This window comes from Petromyzon marinus, chromosome 44 (genome assembly GCF_048934315.1).
Source record: "Petromyzon marinus isolate PM22_M1 ecotype Great Lakes invasive population chromosome 44, UKy_Petmar_22M1.pri1.0, whole genome shotgun sequence".
In the NCBI taxonomy this organism is placed as follows: domain Eukaryota; kingdom Metazoa; phylum Chordata; class Hyperoartia; order Petromyzontiformes; family Petromyzontidae; genus Petromyzon; species Petromyzon marinus.
Genome location: NC_133710.1, coordinates 7345753 through 7364398, shown reverse-complemented (window position 1 = coordinate 7364398; position 18646 = coordinate 7345753). Strand labels below are relative to the sequence as shown.

At 50.9% G+C, this 18646-nt stretch overlaps 1 protein-coding gene across 2 annotated transcripts in view; it reads right to left on the bottom strand.

Annotated features, from left to right (window-relative positions):
• Positions 1-18646, bottom strand: part of LOC116951872 (metalloprotease TIKI1-like) — a 96209-nt gene that overhangs the window by 53354 nt on the left and 24209 nt on the right. For both annotated transcript variants that reach the window (XM_076073986.1, XM_076073987.1), the window contains exon 5: positions 9820-9999. In XM_076073986.1, the coding sequence (XP_075930101.1) occupies positions 9820-9999 (180 nt within the window). The remainder of the gene's footprint in view (positions 1-9819; positions 10000-18646) is intronic.

The window sequence follows — 18646 nt, the reverse complement described above, 5'->3', positions numbered from 1 at the left end:
CCGCTACACTATCGCTCCCCACATCGCACATACAACAACAACCGCCATTCGCCACTAAGTGGCGGTGACGTCACCACGACGCTTGTGCCAGGCTATGTGCACCCTGAGGCCACGTGAAGTGTCGAACGCCCGCTGGCAGGAGGTCACGGGGCAGACCCAGGTGCCACGGGTCGACTGACTGAGATGACTGGCTGATGCACCACCTGTGCCCCCTACTGTGCCAACCTGCTGTGCTTTAGCCACCCGGCGCTCCGCTCGCTGTTGTGAGCGTCGCTCCTCCGCCCTCCGTTGTTGTTGGAGGGCGACTGCCTCCAACTGCCCAGTAGCATCCTTCACGAGCCTCCTCCACAGAGGCCGATCTTGACACCGCTGGTACCAGTCATCGGCAAGTCCACTCAGCTCCACGTCCTCCTGTACCACATCACTCCATCTCTTCTCTAGCCCGTGCCGCGCCCGCTTAGCCCCCTCAATCCGGCCAAACAAAAGCTGTTTCGGCATGCGGTGGCTGGGCATGCGGGCTACATGACCCAGCCATCGCAGCCTTGCCTGCCGGAGGAGTTCACCGATGGGACCCTGCCCAGATCTTTCAAGGATTTGTGAGCTCCTCACACAATCCAGTCTGGTTAAACCCAGGATGGATCGTAGGCAGGCCAGCCTAAATGTTTCTAACCGGCGAAGATGTTCCATTAGGGGGGGTCCACGTTTCGCAAGCATAGAGAAGGGAGGGAATGACCGTGGCCGAGAAGACCTGAAGCTTAGTGCGGAGCGACAGACCAGGTAGCTTCCACACAGCGTTACGCAACCGATGAAAAGATATTGCCGCTCGACTGATTCGGAGTGAGACCTCTGCTGTTAAACTGGAGCCAGTCATAAGCACACTGCCCAGGTATGGGAAACTCTCCACTCTCTCCACAACTGCCCCATCACCGATTGGGAGTTGTGGGGGTGGAGTGTCCGATGGTACAAAATACCCAGGCAGGTGCTTAGTTTTGGTGGGGCTGATGGTAAGGCCCCACCTCTTAGTGGCACGCTCCAGTCTCAGCAGCAGCGTCTCCAACTCCTCCTCTGACTGAGCAGCTATTACCAAGTCATCAGCATACATAACGTGGTTGAGCAATAGGGAGCCATCCCTTGACCGCACCCGGGCATCGATTAGCCTCCCATTATATCTGTACCATATGGAGATTCCCCCGGTACAGCTATTGAAGGCTTCACGAACTACGTGGTCAAAATAGATGTTAAATAATGTGGGAGCCAGAGGACATCCCTGTCGCACCCCAAGGTGTACAGGGAATGGCTCTGACTCCCGGCCACGTAGTTTTACCCGGGCCCGCTCACCATCATGAAGGTCCTTAATGATCGTGAGCAGAGGGTCAGGTACTCCAAAAGCACGAAGAACGACCCAGAGCCCAGGCCTACTGATGGTATCATAGGCCTTGACCAGGTCAATAAAGCAGAGATGTAGGTCTTGTTGGAATTCCCTACACCTCTGCTGTAGCAGACGGACAGAAAATATGGCATCTGTGCAGGACCGCCCTTTCCTGAAACCGCATTGGGGCTCCGCAAGCCTCTCCTCAGCGTGTCTGGCAAGGCGATGCTGAATAATCCTTGCCAGGACCTTTCCCGGCACACTGAGGAGTGAGATGCCCCTGTAGTTGTTACAGTCTGTGCGGTCCCCCTTCTTAAAAAGGGGGACCATCAGGGCATCCTTCCAATCCTGCGGAACCCGTCCAGTGGTCCAGACTGTTGTTATGATGTCATATAGGGCAGTCTGTGCACAAACGCCACCCTCCCTCAGCATTTCGCTTGGGAGATCATCTCTGCCCGCTGCCTTTCCTGGTCTCAGACTCCGGATCGCCTTCAATACTTCCTCAGCAGATGGCACCTCAGCCAGCCACTCACAGGGGGTGACTTCATCCAATATTTGAGGCACCGCAGCCTCAGCAGGGTCGCACATACACGCACGCACACACACGCACACACATGCACATTCACACACATACACGCACACACACGCACATACACACATACACGCACGCACACGCACATACACGCACACGCACATACACACATGCACACACACATGCACGCACGCACACGCACATACACACACGCACACATACGCACAAGACACAAGACATCCTCGCGAAAAGGCGCACAGACCGTCGGGGCAAGTGCTGTTAGCGAGCACCTATTGAAGCCGACATTACACGCGATAGTGGCGTTGTCAGTACACACTGCACCTTAGCGAGGCGAAGGTTCTGTTTGAGACATCGCTGCCCAGAGATGTTGGGAATGGAACTGAGGTCGCCAGGTTTTTATCGCCCTGTGCTAACCGCTGCGCCGCTCCTCACACACACACACGTCGTACACATACGTGCGTGTCGCACATATACCAGAGCACATATACAAGAGTTCGTGTGTTAGCGTGAAAAATGTGTTCGAACATACGTTGTGCATGGATTGAATAAACGGCGCGCAATGCGTGAAAACCCCATCACTAACCCACTCGCCATGTGACAGGAGCGAAATGTCACGGCAAGAGATGAACGGGAAGATACAGGCAAAGGGAACAGATGATTGGGTATGTGGGCGGCGCGAGAGGCAGGTGAATAGCTGGATGGATTCATGGATGGACAGAAACGACACACCGATAGGCATCCAGCACAACAGTTAAAGTATTTGGGATCGAGACAATGCGACACAGTACATCAAGGTCGGAGTTGTCTATGTATCATGGAGAAATCCGACGAGCTGTGAAGCTCTTTTTCACGGATGTCCAGTTGGGGTGGCTCAGAAAGTTACAGAAACAAACAATAGTACAAGAACACGAACGGAGTTGTAAAGTGTCGGAAAGGTAAGTGATAAAATAAAGGGCGGCCAACGCCACACGCGGTTGTCTTTGCCTCCCGAGTGATTGGTCTTCACACATCACACCAGGTGCTCATTTAGAGGCTGAGTCCACTTAGGGGGAGGACCAGGATTGGTTCAGATAATCGTCACTGATGTTGGCCGCGAGGGGGAATCGAACTGGGGTCGAAGGGTTCGTAGCGCCGCACGCTGACCGCTGCACCGCTGCTCACCCAAAAGAGGACCCCCCCCCCCCACTTCGTGGGGCAAGCGCTCGGGAAAAAAAAGAACATAAGAGAGACGTATGGATAACCGGTTCAACGAATGGATTGGAGGAACAGATGAGAACGGATGGAGAGATGAAAGAACGGACCAATGGACGGACTAGGAGAGAGGGTAAAACGTGATCAATGCAGTTACAGGATTTGATAAACCATTTCGGGTCTTAATTGATTGTTCACGCTTACGGTGGCTTTCAGACCGGATCCATTATTTTCGTCTCCCCCCTCCTTTTTTCCGAACATAGATGGATTCGTCCATCTGAATAACTGTCAAATCGCTCTCCGTGGTGCTAACGTTAAAAATAGCCGCAACTTTTTCAAATTTTCTTGCTGTGGTTTTCACACCTGATGATGATTGCTTGTGTTGCAGTCGAAACGTCGTGAGAATTTTATTGTTTTTTATATTTTTATTATTTTATTGTTTCCCTTATATGTGACTTTACCGAAAGAACCAAGAATATGTGATAAACGCAGTTAAATCAAACGTCAACACTGGGCTGGAAAGATGATGCCCTGACATGCGGATGGACAGACGGCCGGTCAGATGGAAGCGCGGAAGGATGGACAGATTAAATTATCACACGGACAGATATCACCAGCAAGGACAGTCGGACATACAGACAAAACAATGACAGACCACTTGGGGCTGACCGAGAGAATGAAAAAAACACACACACACACGCGTACAGACGAACGAACGTGAAAATGGGGCGATGGGCTGATGGCGTATGCGGCGTTGAAAGCACAGAGAAGAGAGAACAGATGGACGGACAAACGAACGAACGAACGGGAATGTTGCCCGGCAAGCCCTCTCGGCCTGCGTGGCCCTCTCCGTCGGTGCGAGCGAGCCCGAGTCGACGATCAACCCTCAGCCGCTGGCTCAGCTCAAGGCCGAAGGGTGGCGGATTGGAAATTGAAAATAATTTAAAAGTGAAGTTAGGTAAACTACCCTGATTAAACCACCCTAACCCTAAAATCTAAATGCCACCCCTAACAAATAACCTTATCGCCGCGTTTTATATATATATATGTATTGCCTTGGATTCACTCGGACGACAATCGCCTTTCTTCCATCACTTCTATTTCCATCGTTCCGCAGACACTATAATTTCTCCTCTCCGCGCTCCGCCAACTCGAACACTCGAATTCCCCTCAGCACCGTCCGATCATACTCCTTGTCTCCCCACACAGTCTCTTCTTCACTCACCACACACACAGTGGTTCTCTCTCTATCTCCTCACACACAGTGACTCGTCTATCTCTTCACACACAGTGACTCGTCTATCTCTTCACACACAGTGACTCGTCTATCTCTTCACACACAGTGACTTGTCTATCTCTTCACACACAGTGACTCGTCTATCTCTTCACACACAGTGACTTGTCTATCTCTTCACACACAGTGACTTGTCTATCTCTTCACACACAGTGACTTATCTATCGCTAACTCTCCCTGTACCTACCTATACCGTAATCTCCACTCTGCTAACGCTAACTCTCCCTATCGCTATTTATTGTCCTCTGGGTTCGGCTCTTAATCTATTCTTCACTTGCCGGCTCCCCTCTTCGCATCTCTCGCTGCTCTCTCCACTTCTCGCCAACAACAACTCAACTCCCCGTCCAAATCACCTAGCGTTTTATCCCCTTTCCAATCAGCCTTAATTAATTGCCACGTGCCTCGCTGGCATTTTTCCGCCAGCTCGCACCTGTCCAACGGCCCAGACTTCGTGACGCCGCCACTTAACGCTAACAGCCTCTCGACCAATCACAGACCTCGTGCCTTGACTCCCTTAATTACTTTGGTTTGCTTACGCCACCCGTGACTTCACCACCTGCTCGACCTTATGTGACCCACACTGTTTGTATGTACTGTATATGGCCAATTTACCCATGTGTATCTTCTACTCCACTACATATATATTAACGTTAACATGAATCATTTTTTTGCATGAATATTTACGGAGAGAAAGTGAATGCGTTTTGTCACCGGGGGTGGGGGTGGTGGAGGCAGGCTGGCGTGGTCCCTGGAAATGTTTGCATTGGTTGAGTGGTGGCACGGGCCAAACAACGTTTTAGAACCACCGCTCTAGACCACTTGTTGCGCTGCCGATTCTCGGTGCAATTCTGAGCGCGCGCATCTCTCTCCAAGCCGATTTGCGAACTCTTCTGTTTTTTGTAAACATTAAAAAATGTTGAGAATAGGTTTTTCCCCTTTTGTCTGGCAACAAAACAGGTGTTAAGTTGTTAAAACACCAAACTGAAACCTTTTACAGGGAATCATGTCTACATTAACCACAATACTTGTGGTCAGAATGCAAACCCAAAAATAATCTGATAATATGATGCATTGTCTTTAAAACTGATAGGTCCACACCAGAGACAGCTTTCTTTTGAGCCTCGTCTCAAGCGGTGTTAGACCAGAGGACGCCAAAAGGCTTAACACCTGTTTTGTTGCCATTCAGAAATTTTTTTTTTAATCAGGTAAGGCCCCACTAAGCTCTATAGTGGCTTTCTTTTCGGAAGCGACCTGTCTATCACGAATGATAGCTCTCAACGAAGTGGCTTCATCATCATGTGGACATTCATAGCAGACAAGTAATGGAAACGCGTGTCGACACTAAATGTGGAAAGTGACCCGGAGAAAAATCCACACGACCGCGTCGGGAGAGAAAGAGAGAGACACGCAAACTCCAAATATAGAGCAGCAGGCGTCAGGGTCGGGATCGAACCCATGACCTCCTGTAGACCAGGTGAGGTAAATAACATCTCCTAGCCACCGTGATGATGATGAGAGAGAGACACGCAAACTCCAAATATAGAGCAGGCGTCAGGGTCGGGATCGAACCCACGACCTCCTGTAGTCCAGGTGAGGTAGTTCACATCTCCTAGCCACCGTGATGATGATGATGAGAGAGAGACACGCAAACTCCAAATATAGAGAAAAAAAGTTGTCATTATTGTCCGGATCAACCCGCGTTGGCATCACAGCCATCGCGGACCACCTGGAGTTACCGTGGGCCACACTCTGAGAACCACTGGACTAGAGAATCACGGGACTAGAGAACCACGGGACTAGAGCTGGGCTACAGAACCACTAGACAAGAGAACCACTGGACTAGGGAACCACTGGACTAGAGAACCACTGGACTAGAGAACCACTGGACTAGAGAACCACTGAGTTAGAGAACCACTGGACTAGAGAACCACTGGACTAGAGAACCACTGGACTAGAGAACGACTGGACTAGAGAACCACTGGACTAGAGAACCACTGGAATAGTAAACCACTGGACTAGAGAATCACTGGACTAGAGAACCACTGGACTAGAGAATCACTGGACTAGAGAACCACTGGACTAGAGAACCACTGGACTAGAGAACCACTGGACTAGAGAACCACTGGACTAGAGAATCACTGGACCAGAGAATCACTGGACTAGAGAATCACTGGACTAGAGAACCACTGGACTAGAGAACCACTGGACTAGAGAATCACTGGACTAGAGAACCAATGGACTAGAGGACCACTGAGTTAGAGAACCACTGGACTAGAGAACTACTGGACTAGAGAACCACTGGACTAGAGAACCACTGGACTAGAGAATCACTGGACTAGAGAACCACTGGACTAGAGAACCACTGGACTAGAGAACCACTGGACTAGAGAACTACTGGACTAGAGAACCACTGGACTAGAGAACCACTGGACTAGAGAACCACTGCACTAGAGAACCACTGGACTAGAGAATCACTGGACTAGAGAACCACTGGACTAGAGAACCACTGGACTAGAGAACCACTGGACTAGAGAACTACTGGACTAGAGAACCACTGGACTAGAGAACCACTGGACTAGAGAACCACTGCACTAGAGAACCACTGGACTAGAGAACCACTGAGTTAGAGAATCACTGGACTAGAGAACCACTGGACTAGAGAACCACTGGACTAGAGAATCACTGGACTAGAGAACTACTGGACTAGAGAACCACTGGACTAGAGAACCAATGGACTAGAGAACCACTGGACTAGAGAACTACTGGACTAGAGAATCACTGGACTAGAGAATCACTGGACTAGAGAACTACTGGACTAGAGAACCACTGGACTAGAGAACCACTGGACTAGAGAATCACTGGACTAGAGAACCAATGGACTAGAGAACCACTGGACTAGAGAACTACTGGACTAGAGAATCACTGGACTAGAGAATCACTGGACTAGAGAACTACTGGACTAGAGAACCACTGGACTAGAGAACCACTAGGCTAGAGAACCACTGGACTAGAGAACTACTGGACTAGAGAACCACTGGACTAGAGAACCACTAGGCTAGAGAATCACTGGACTAGAGAACCACTGGACTAGAGAATCACTGGACTAGGGAACCAATGGACTAAACGAGCACACATGCCAGCTACAGACGTATAATTGACCATTCAGAACGATGGCCACCCCACACACGCATCCAAAGCGAAAAACAGAAATCCCCCCTGGAGCCCACGCAACGCTGGTCAGGCAAGTGCTGTCAGCGATCACCTATGAAGGCCTAAACAGAGGATCGGGAGGTGTTTGGGGCCAGCATCATGCCTGCTGCGTTCATGTCCCCATGGTGCTGATGTTTGCACACCGCACGAGGTGTGATTCATTTGTACGCTCGAGTCAACCGAGAGGAGGCCCCAGGACTGGTTCCATATATCCCTTGAAATCGACGTCAGCCGTGGTCGGGAATCGGCGTGCTCGCTGCTCAACCGCATCAACACGCACGCGCACAACGTGGGGGGGGGGGCGTTGTTAACTTCTCACGCCACACCTTGTGGCCGTCTCAAGGCTGAGTTGACCAAGAGGATCGGTTCAGATTTTCGCCGCCGATGCAGTGGCCGTGACCCACCCCCCGCCACCTGTGCCAACTCGCTCTATTTTATCCGCCCGGGGGCTCCGCTCGGTGTTGTTGGATGGCGACCGCCTCCAACTGACCAGTGGACACAGACACACGCAGCATCGCACACACGCTGCTGCGTGTGAATGTCGTGTTGTGTTTTACGTCTTCGAGTCAGCCCGTCGCCCACCGCCCGTCTCCCTGCTATGTTTGCTTGTGTTGCATCGGCGCCAGGACAGAGTCCCAAACAAACTCGGCCCTGCGCAGCGCGCGGCTTCCCCCAGCCAAATCACCCCGGGGGGGGAGGGGGGGAGCATCTCTCGTGGATATCTGGGTCCAAGCCTGTGGAAGCCCCCACCCACCCCCCTGTCCCCCACCCCCCACGCCCCCCCCCACCCCCTGTCCCCCACCCCCCTGTCCCACCACCTCGCTACCCAGAGGCCCCCAACCACCCCACCCCCTGTGTCCCCACCCCCCTGCCTCTGTACCCCCACCCCCCTGTCCCCCACCCCCTGTCCCCCCACCCCCTGTCCCCCACCCCCCTGTCCCCCACCCCCCTGTCCCCCACCCCCCGCCCCCCTGTCTCTCAACCCCCTGCCACCTGTACCCCCACGACCTCCTGCATACCAAGCGAGGGAGTCAACATCTCACCACCGTGGCGCTTTACGTGGCAGTCGATGGCAGCACAGCAAATGGGTCTCTGCGAGTGTTTTATTTTGTTCTGATTTTCCTGTTTGCTTCATTGCTCTGTTTTATTTGGTTCGGTTTTTTTTCTTTTGTCATTTCAGTGACCTAAGTGACTCTTGCAAATGAGGTCTCCTACATTCTCACCACCTGGTTTAAACAAAACAATCTTGAAACTATCCCGAGTAAACAAAAATGTGGATGAAAAGAATGATGAGCCTAATGTGAAGCAACTTCTGGATAAAGGCCTCTCCGTACCATAACAGTAATGGGGAGGGTCTGTGGGGGAGTGGGGGTACACAGCCTCTTGATTCGGAGGGCTAGTGATGGTCCGTGTTGGAGCAACCAAGCCAACGCAGCCGAGGGAGCCTGGGTTCGAGCCCTGGCTGTGAGAAAAAACGCTTCATAACTGGCAAAGTCATCCGATTGTCACCGGCATTCATCTCTCGATGGGCGGGCGTGCGTGCATGCTGCAAATGCAGCGAGTTGGCACAGTAGGGGGTACAGTTGCTGGTGCATCTACCGGTCATCTGAGTCAGCCAACCCATGGCACCTGCTGGGTCTGTCCCGTGATCTCCTGTCGGCAGCGAGCCTTCGACACTTCACGTGGTGGCCTCAAAGTGCACCTGGCCTGGCACAGGCCGCGTGGTGACGTCACCGTTACTTTGTGGCGACTGGCGGGTATTGGTGATGGAGGGTGTTTAAATGCGTATCTGCGCATTGATCTGTGTGTACGTGTGTGTACGTGTGTGTATGTCACTTGTCACATACACACACGCGTCATGTGTGTGTGTGTGTGAGAAGCGGTGGCGTAGCGGTTAGCGCGTTGCGCTACGAACCTGGCGATCCGGGTTCGATTCCCGCTCACGGCCAACACCGGTGACGATTATCTGAACCGGTCCTGGGCCTGCCCAAAGTCGACTCAGCCTCAAATGAGCACCTGGTCCGGTGTGTAAACGTTGCCACTGAGGAGACAAATGCGGTCGGGCGTGGTGCTGGCCACCCACCCCCTCGTGTGCCGTTCCGGCCTTCAGAGGTGCTCGCTAACAGCACTTGCCCCAACAGTCTGTTCAAGGCTATACGGGGGATCTTTGTCTTTGGTGTGCGTGCGTGTGTGCCTACGTACCTGCGAAGCGTTTTGCCCGAACACGAAGGCCGTGAGGTCACCGCAGTTGTAGTGCTGGATGAGCTGCTCCGTGCTCGGAGTGGGGGGCTCCTCCCAGGGGCCCCCCACTCCTCCCCGCGCTTCCCACAGGCCCCGCACGCTCTCGTGCTGCGACAGCGACTGATTGAGTGCAAACACCACCTGCTCACGCGGAGAGATGGGGCAAAATGTAAATTACAGCAACAACAACAACAAAAACGTAGCTTTTTGTTTGACTGGAGTACTATAATATTACAGCAAGTACCATGGTCGGGATCGAACCCACGAGGTCATGGATACCGGGCGAGGGAGTTAACATCTCGCAAATCCGGCGTAAAATACATTTGTAATGTGTACGTTGGTATGTCAATGTGCGCCACGGTGGCTAGATGTTAACCCGTGGGTTCGATCCCGACCCTGACGCCTGCCGCTGTGTATTTGGAGTTTGGACGTTCTCCCCGTGATCGCGTTGATTTGTCTCCGGCTCCTGCGGTTCCCGCCCCCCCCCCTCCACATTTAGAATCAACATCACGCGTTTAGAGTATTTGGCTGCTATACATATCCACATTGTGAACCACTTCGTTGAGCTATCAATTGTGGCCAGGTCGCTTCTGAAAAAGAGCTGTATAGCTCTTTTGTCCTTAGGTGGTAAAATAAAATAAAACACTTACGTTTGAAATAGCTTTCGTTTACAAATTTAATTGGCATGCGTGCCGCGTAGGGCACACAGTGGCCTTGCGGAGAGGTTCACGAATTTGAAGCCAGCGGACGCCCTGGTTAATACTGCACGGCGGGCGTTGAGAGATTCCCGTGACGTCATTGGCGAGAGTTGGGCCATGAACGTGCCTGCGTCGCGGTCCAATATTGGCCAAATTCGATCAACAAAACCATCCCCTCAATATGAAAAACGATATAACACAGAGCAATCATGCCCCCCTCCCCTAAGGGCGAAAACTTGGCGGGACCCTCGTGACAAATTCTCGATACCTCAGCGAGGGATCTTCCAGCCGCGGCGATGACGAACTGCAATATGCCCCTGCTTGACTGAGCCCATGTGTGACTTTGTATGTGAGCGACCACCAGGGCTTTGCCAGGTGTTGTAGATGTGGGGGGGGGAGGGGGGGGTTGCAAGAGGCCCTCACCCCCCTGTCCCCCCACCCCTCGCCCACCGCGGTGCTGAGTGTCACCCCCTGCTATGCCGTGGTGGGCTTTCCCTGGTTTCCTACAAACGAGGAAGCCAACCTGACAATATCATGGCATTCATGGCCACACATCGCAAGGGAGCAGCACCCTCCTGGAAATGAGTCTTGAGGCTCTGAAGCTCTTCAGGCGGGTGAAGTGACCAGCATTATTTTGAAATGTGAAGGTACTGCATATTCTGAACAAAATCATGTTATTCTTTTTAAAATATGACGGTTCGTGCATGGAACTTGATTAACCTCTATATAAATTAATGGTAATTTTTTTAAATAAAGAAACGGGTAATTTATAGGACGAATGATTCCGTTTAAACATCAGATCGTACTGTACATTTCCTGAACTCAACTGACAATGTTTCACGTGGACCATTAATACCTGGAACTTGATTGACAATTATTTTAAACCTAATGGGTAATTTCTGAAGCTTTGTCACGAACTCTTGGAAACTGATGGATACATTTCGATACTTCATTGTGGCTTCATTAAACTTAAAATAGGTATTTGGGGGGGGGGGGGAATGGCTCGTTTTTAGAACAGTGTGGATCACTTACGGAAGGTGACAGACAACAATAATAGGATTTTTCCCCTTTTTCTGGCAACAAAACTGAAACCTTTTTACAAGGATTCATGTCTGCAATACCAACATTATAAGAAAACTTTTATGAAGTTTATGAAGTTTTCTTATAATTTAAAATATTCACTGGAAAGTATTCTTTCGAAGAGTCAGTACGACTCAGAGCCGCGAGGAACCACACGCAAGTGGGAAGGCAGCCACACGATGAGCTGATGCCAGCAATTGGCCCAAGCTCTGCGGTCTTCTATATATGAAGGTGGTATCCGCCTAAGCCTGTGTACGTCATCAGAACGGAATCAGAAGCAAAAACTCAAATATAATCACTTTATTGGTACCAAGTCTCCCACAAGGCCATGCGGGAGGACATGTGGCACAGTTTGGTGCCAGCTATCGTAGACTGCGGTCGTGCCGTTACGGTTCTCTGCGGTGAGTACAACATCATTAAAAACAACGGCGCTAAGCTTCTCTCTCAATACATTTAACACTTAACCCGCTTGCGCGTTCTGAGATTCAGCGGTGAACGAGACGCCACCCTGCAACTTGCAGACGTCTCGGAAACGGGAAAGGGTTAATGAGTGTTTATGCATGTGGGAGAGAATCAGAGGGCATGGAAATAACCCACAGGGGCAGCACTTTTATCCAATTGAGATGGGGGAAGATGATATTAAGCCGCACTCGCTATTTCGTCCGCCCAGGCCAGGGTATGGCTCCTCCTCGATGCCCACGCGTAGAAGGGAGTTTCACAACATTTGTGTACGGTGATCCAAAAACTCTCGCTGCCTCTGCAGCACTGGGTTACTGGCCCAAGTGAATAGCCACCAAAGGTATTTTCGTGAATTTGACCGTTAATATCTGAAACTTGCTGAGATTTCGTTTTTTTTTTACTTGCCGAATGATGATGATATCCGAAGCATAATCATTAATGCATTGAGTACGATGAAATTATTATAAGACAACTTGGTGGAAAAAATATAGAATTTCATGACCAGTTTTTTTTGTTTATGGTGTGATCATTAATTTCTTAAAACTGATCAGCAATTTGTAGAATTCGTGGGGTAACTTCTGAAACTTCACAGGTGATATATGGGAAAAGAAATGCATCATTTCTAAAAGTGAACGCCTAATTTACAGAGAGCTAATCATCATCAGCCATGGTCAATCCACTGCTGGATGAAGGCCTTCCGCAAGCCGCCCCGCTACCTCTCGCAATCCTGCGGATGTGACGATCCGCTGGCCACGTGACCGCCGGGCACCTCGGGAACTTGAGGGATAATTTATGGAACTTTAAGGATAATGCGTGGAACCGTACGGGAAATTTATGGGACGTGATGGGAAATGGCTGGAACTTGATAGGCAATCGCTTTGTTGTAACACTCTAGGCGGAACGGCTCCCTGTAGGACGGGAGGGGGGCGCATGGGGAGTGAGGCGAAGGGGCGAAAGGGGGAGGCTGGCGGTGGGGTGGGGAGAGAGAGGGAGATTGAAAGGAGAGGCAGGGCAGGCTGGAGGTCAGGGTTGCGCGTTTGAAGTCGGGAGCAGATGGCTCTTCGAAGCCTTTGAGTGCGGTTACTATGGAGCTCAAAGGGAGGGGAGAGAAAGGGAGAGAAAGGGAGAGAGGCAACGGGAGAGGCGGCGGGTAGCGGGGCGCAACACGTTGGGAGAGCCCGCAGGGGCGGATGGGGCGGACGCGCGGGGCTGGAGAGATGGACACGCACGTGGGCAAATGGAATGGACGAGAGGCCACGGATGAGCAGACGGACGGGCGCGCAGGCAGACAGAGCAAGAGACAAATGGACAGACGACAGACAGACATTCCAACAGAGGGATGGAGGACAGGTTGATGGTCAGGCAGACACACGCAACAACCCGGTTTGGACAAACGTATCAATGGACAAACTTACAGAACCACGGATGTATTCACTGATTGATGGCTATACGGTCAGATAGATAAACAGGTAGGAAATACGTGCATGCAGACACCGAATACATTGATGGACAATTAAGTGGAAAAGCAGCTGGAAAGTTGGACGCGGAAGTATAGACAAACACACGTGCACACACTTACACGAAAGCGACGATAAATACAAGAATAATTGGACAGGAATAATGACGAGCCTGGGAGCGATAGCGCACGGGAGAGAGAGAGAGAGCAGCAATGTCAAGGGTTACAGAGAATGTCAGAGAGAGAGAGAGACACACACACACGGGGTGCGCGCGTGAGAGAGAGAGAGAGACAGAGAGAGACGCGCGGCACAACTTGGGCAAGATTAACACCTAAGCAATGTCTAAACAACGTCTAAACGGCGCCTCGATGCGAGACCCCCCCCCCCACGCACCACGATGAGTCGAGATTCACGGCGTCTCGCTATGACCCTCACTCGACCCGCTCCCTCCAACGCGTGAGCGCAACTTAAACCAAGATGCGTTTTTTTTTAGAGACAACTCAATTCGTACAATTTGGTTATTTCGGTAAAAGTCACGTAGGTAGAAAAAAACCCGAATAGATCACGACGTTTCGGTCGCAGCAACAAGCGACTATCTGGATTCGTTAGGTCGCTTGTGTTGCGATCGAAACGTTGTGATCTATTATATTTTTTCTACCTACTTGGTGACTTTACCGAAAGAACCAAAGAGTATGGATTCCTGCAGTCACGAAAGCTTCCAATCAAAGATACAACCGAATTCGTTACTTGTGGGGTTAGCTATTTGTATGGGTTGTTGTTGTTGTTGTTCAGGTACGGGGGGCATACGTTGGTATTTTATCGATGAAGGCGCAGCACGTGCGCATGAATAAGAGGCGAAGAGTTGACGCGCGTCCTTGGGAAAGGAGAGGGGCTTTAGCGAGCGCCCTATGAAGCATCCCCGGAGTGCGATCTTGTTTAAAGAAGGGGGGGGGGATACAAAACCTCTTTTGTCGACAAACGAATTCGTAACTTGTGCGGTTTTTTTGTTTGTTAGGTATACGTTGGTATTTTATCGATGGGGGCGAGCGGGCACGGCACGTACGCATGGACACGGTACGCATGGACACGGTACGCATGGACACCGTACGCATGAACACGGTACACATGGACACGGTACGCATGAACACGGTACGCATGGACACGGTACGCATGGACACGGTACGCATGGACACGGTACACATGGAGACGGCACGTACCCATGGACACGGTACACATGGACACGGTACGCATGGACACGGAGAATAGACGAAGACTTTGACGTTCGTCCTTGGGTAAAAAAGGGAGACGTCAGCGAGCGCCTATTAAGCATCGCCCGAGTGCGATGTTGTTTAACAGAAGCGGGGGGGGGGGGGGGCTAAATTAAATACAGAATCCTCGTGAGTGGGGGTGGAGGGAGTGTGGCGCAGTCAATGTTAAACAAACATAAAGCAAATGTTTAACGCGAATGAGAATGAGTAGCGCGACGCATTCTCGCTTTCGGTGTTGACTAATGTACCTGTGAGTTTTTTTACTTTCCTATAATAAGAGGGGAAGGTGGGGGGGGGGGGCTCAAGCCCCTCCCCCGCTCCCCCCCCCCTCCTCTGTGAACAGGGTCATTGATGAATGGAACAAAAACTGGAAAGTGGGCAAAGAAGCGTGGAGGGATGCACGCTGGGAAGGACACCGAGAGACAGGAAGATGAACGCTTGGATTATAGAACAAACACAAGTTCGGGGACGTGAGTAGATTTATTGACTGTTACAAAAAAAATCTATGCGCGCTTGGATAGGACACGTCATTGCTAAAACGGGATGATAGCCGGTTGGTTGAGGCTAGCGACGGAGTGGCAGTGAAATGAGGGTTAAGTATACCGCGGAGATGGGAGCGTGGTGGCTCGGGCAGGAGCTTCGTGGCCGGATTGACCATTGGCTGATGGCGATGGTGGCTTTGCTGGGCTTGGGTGCGTGGGACGTTTGTGGGAAAAGCTGGGGGTGGGGATTGTTTGGGAGAGTGGGAATTACGTGGTTTTGGAAATGACTGGGAGAGGATGAGGAGGAGGAGGAGGCATTAGATTTACAGTTCCTTAAATCTTTTTTCCAATAACATTGACTTTTCAAAAGTGTGAGGACACACGTACACGCACACGCATAAATTTAACTGCCGACTTTAGTCACGAGTCCAGGAACATTAAAAAAAACAACAGTGCGTTCGTCCACGCGTGAAAATAGTTTTACTTGCGCGTGGATGTGCATACGTGTGCATGCGTTAGCGGTGCCATTGCCTCAACACATTGCACTACGATGCAGGCCACCTGAGTTCAATTCCTGGCCATGATGCACATCGATGTGTATATGCCACCGTGGCGAAATGTTAACTACCTCGCCTGGTATACAGGAGGTCGACCCTAACGCCTGTATATTTGGAGTTTGTGCGTTCTCCTCGTAGTCGCGTGGATTTTTCTCGGAGACGTCATTTTAATCAACGTGCGTTTAAAGGATTTGGCTGCTATACATTTCATTCCGCACGATGATAAGCCACTTCGTGGAGCGTATCATTTGTTACCAGGTGAAAAAAGAGCTACATCGCTCAGTGGGCCTTACCTGCTAAAAATACATTTCAAAAAATATCAGCGACAATAAGGGCAATTGCGTCACGTGTAACGTCACGTGTAATGTGCATGAAAGGGGCCTTGCCTGAAACTTCACCTTTGATGAATTTTCCGAGACTTCTGTTACGTGTTCATGCACCACTGCCAATGCCGCACGACCAAATACCTGAGACTGCCATAGATCCCCTCTAGGTCAACTCGGCCTTAAATGAGTACCTTGGTATGTTGTGCAAGCATCGGCAACTGCGGACACTTGAGGCAGCCCAGTAAAGTGTTGGCCACACCACCGCTTCGCGTGCCACGCCGGGCTTAATAGGTGCTCGCTAACATAACTTTGCCCAACAGCCTGTTAAAGGCTACGCGGGGGATCTTTGTCTGTCTCTCTGTCTGTGAGGAGCGGTGGCGCATGCTTTGCTACGAACCCCGGTGACCCGAGTTCGATTCTCATTCACGACCAACACCAATGACGATTATATTACCCAATCCTGGGCCCCCCCTAAGTCGACTCAGCCTGAAATGGGTACTTGGTGTGCTGTGTAGACATAATAGGTTCTCGTTGGCAGCACTTGCCCTAAAAGTATGTTAAGGCTGGACGGGGGATCTTTGTCTTTGGTGTGTGTGTGTGGTGGTTTGTTTGTATTTCAGAAGGACGCTATTGGGCAGTTGGAGGCAGTCGCCCTCCAACAACAACGGAGGGCGGACGAGCGACGCTCACAACAACGAGCGGAGCGCCGGGTGGCTAAAGCACAGCAGGTTGGCACAGTAGGGGGCACAAGTGGTGCACCAGCCAGTCATCTCAGTCAGTCGACCCGTGGCACCTGGGTCTGCCCCGTGACCTCCTGCCCGCGGGCGTTCGACACTTCACGTGGCCTCAAGCTGCACATGGCCTGGCACAAGCGTCATGGTGACGTCACCGCCACTTAGTGGCGAATGGCGGTTGTTGTTGTTGTTGTTTGTTTGTACGGTCGTGGTGTGTGCGTGTGCGGTGGTGGTGTGTCGGGGCACAGGTGGTGCATCTGCGAGTTATCTCAGTCAATCGACCCATGGCACCTGGGTCTGTCCCAAGACCTACTGCCAAGCGAGTGTTCGACACTTCACGTGGACTTAAAGTGCACGTCGCCTGGCACAAGCGTCGTGGTGAAGTCACCGCCACTTAGTTGCGAATGGCGGTTCTTGTTGGTGTGTGTGGTTGTGGTGTAAACAACCGTGTGAATTATGCTTACGGTTATCAGATGTACTTACATTGAGAGTATTTCATTTATTGTAATCATTATTTAGCGTATTTAATCCAGGAAAGCCTCAGTGAGTCTCAATACTCTTGTTCAGGGGAATCCTGCCAGGTTTTCATAACAGGAGGCGATGCTGCTGTGTGATCCCAATCGAGAAATTTTCAGATAGCATATTTTAGCATTGGGATATTTGCCCATTACCGGTCACATTGTGTGTTTGTAAGATAACACATCTTTGATGAGGACACGCAGATGACTGCGACGTCAAATTCCGATGTGTGACGCTTTCCCGAAAACACAGAGTTCGAAATTAAGCCGAGTCATCAATAACTTCAACAACAACAAAAAAACCCCCATCACGCAAAAATCTGGTTCTCCAGTTAATTTATCTTAATCCCAGCACTGAGATGTTCAAACATTGCTCTGACTGTGACGCGAGGAAGATTACTATCGTGTGCAGAGCGAGTAGAGAATAGTGCTTGCGAGAGGTCATGTGACGTGATCTCGTAGGTCGCATTGTGACCTATGCTTCCGTGGGGTCGAAGGGTTGCGCTGAACTGTGAGAGATCCAAGGAGATGCATAGTCTCGAAACATAACGCAATTGGAATATAATTTATTTTAAAAAATAGAAAAAATAATGAGTTACTTGCAATAATAATACTAATAACCGGCCAAATTGGTCAAAGCGTCAGCCAAAAACTTCAGAAATCGGATCAGCAAAAGACGGGCCCCAAACTGTCCTGGGCCACCCCTAGGTCGCCTCAGCCAAACGCTGCTGCACTGTAATTGTAATGGGTGATCGTGGTGTGCGCGCACGTGCGTTGACCGTGGATGTATCCAGTTAACTAAGTTTGGGAAAAGCAGGAAATGAGAGCATGGAGAGAGAGAGAGAGAGAGGCTGGGACCGAACTGCTTTCTTGGTCCAGAAAAGACGGAGGAGGTAACGCAAAAAAAAATTATCACGAAAAAACAGACAGTCTGTAGAGACGGTGCACACACGCATGTGCATACTCTACATACATACTCATGTAAACAAAGGCAAAGGTCCCCCGTATAGCCTTACCATACTGTTGGGGCAAGTGCTGTTAGCGAGTAGCACCTATGAGGGCCGGAACGGTGCACAGGGGGGGTGGGTGGCCAGAACCACGCCCGACCGCCTTTGTCTTCCTAGTCGCGATGTTTACACACCACACCAGGTAGTCATTTTGGACTGAGTCGACTTAGGGGAGGCCCAGGACCGGTTCACATCATCGTCA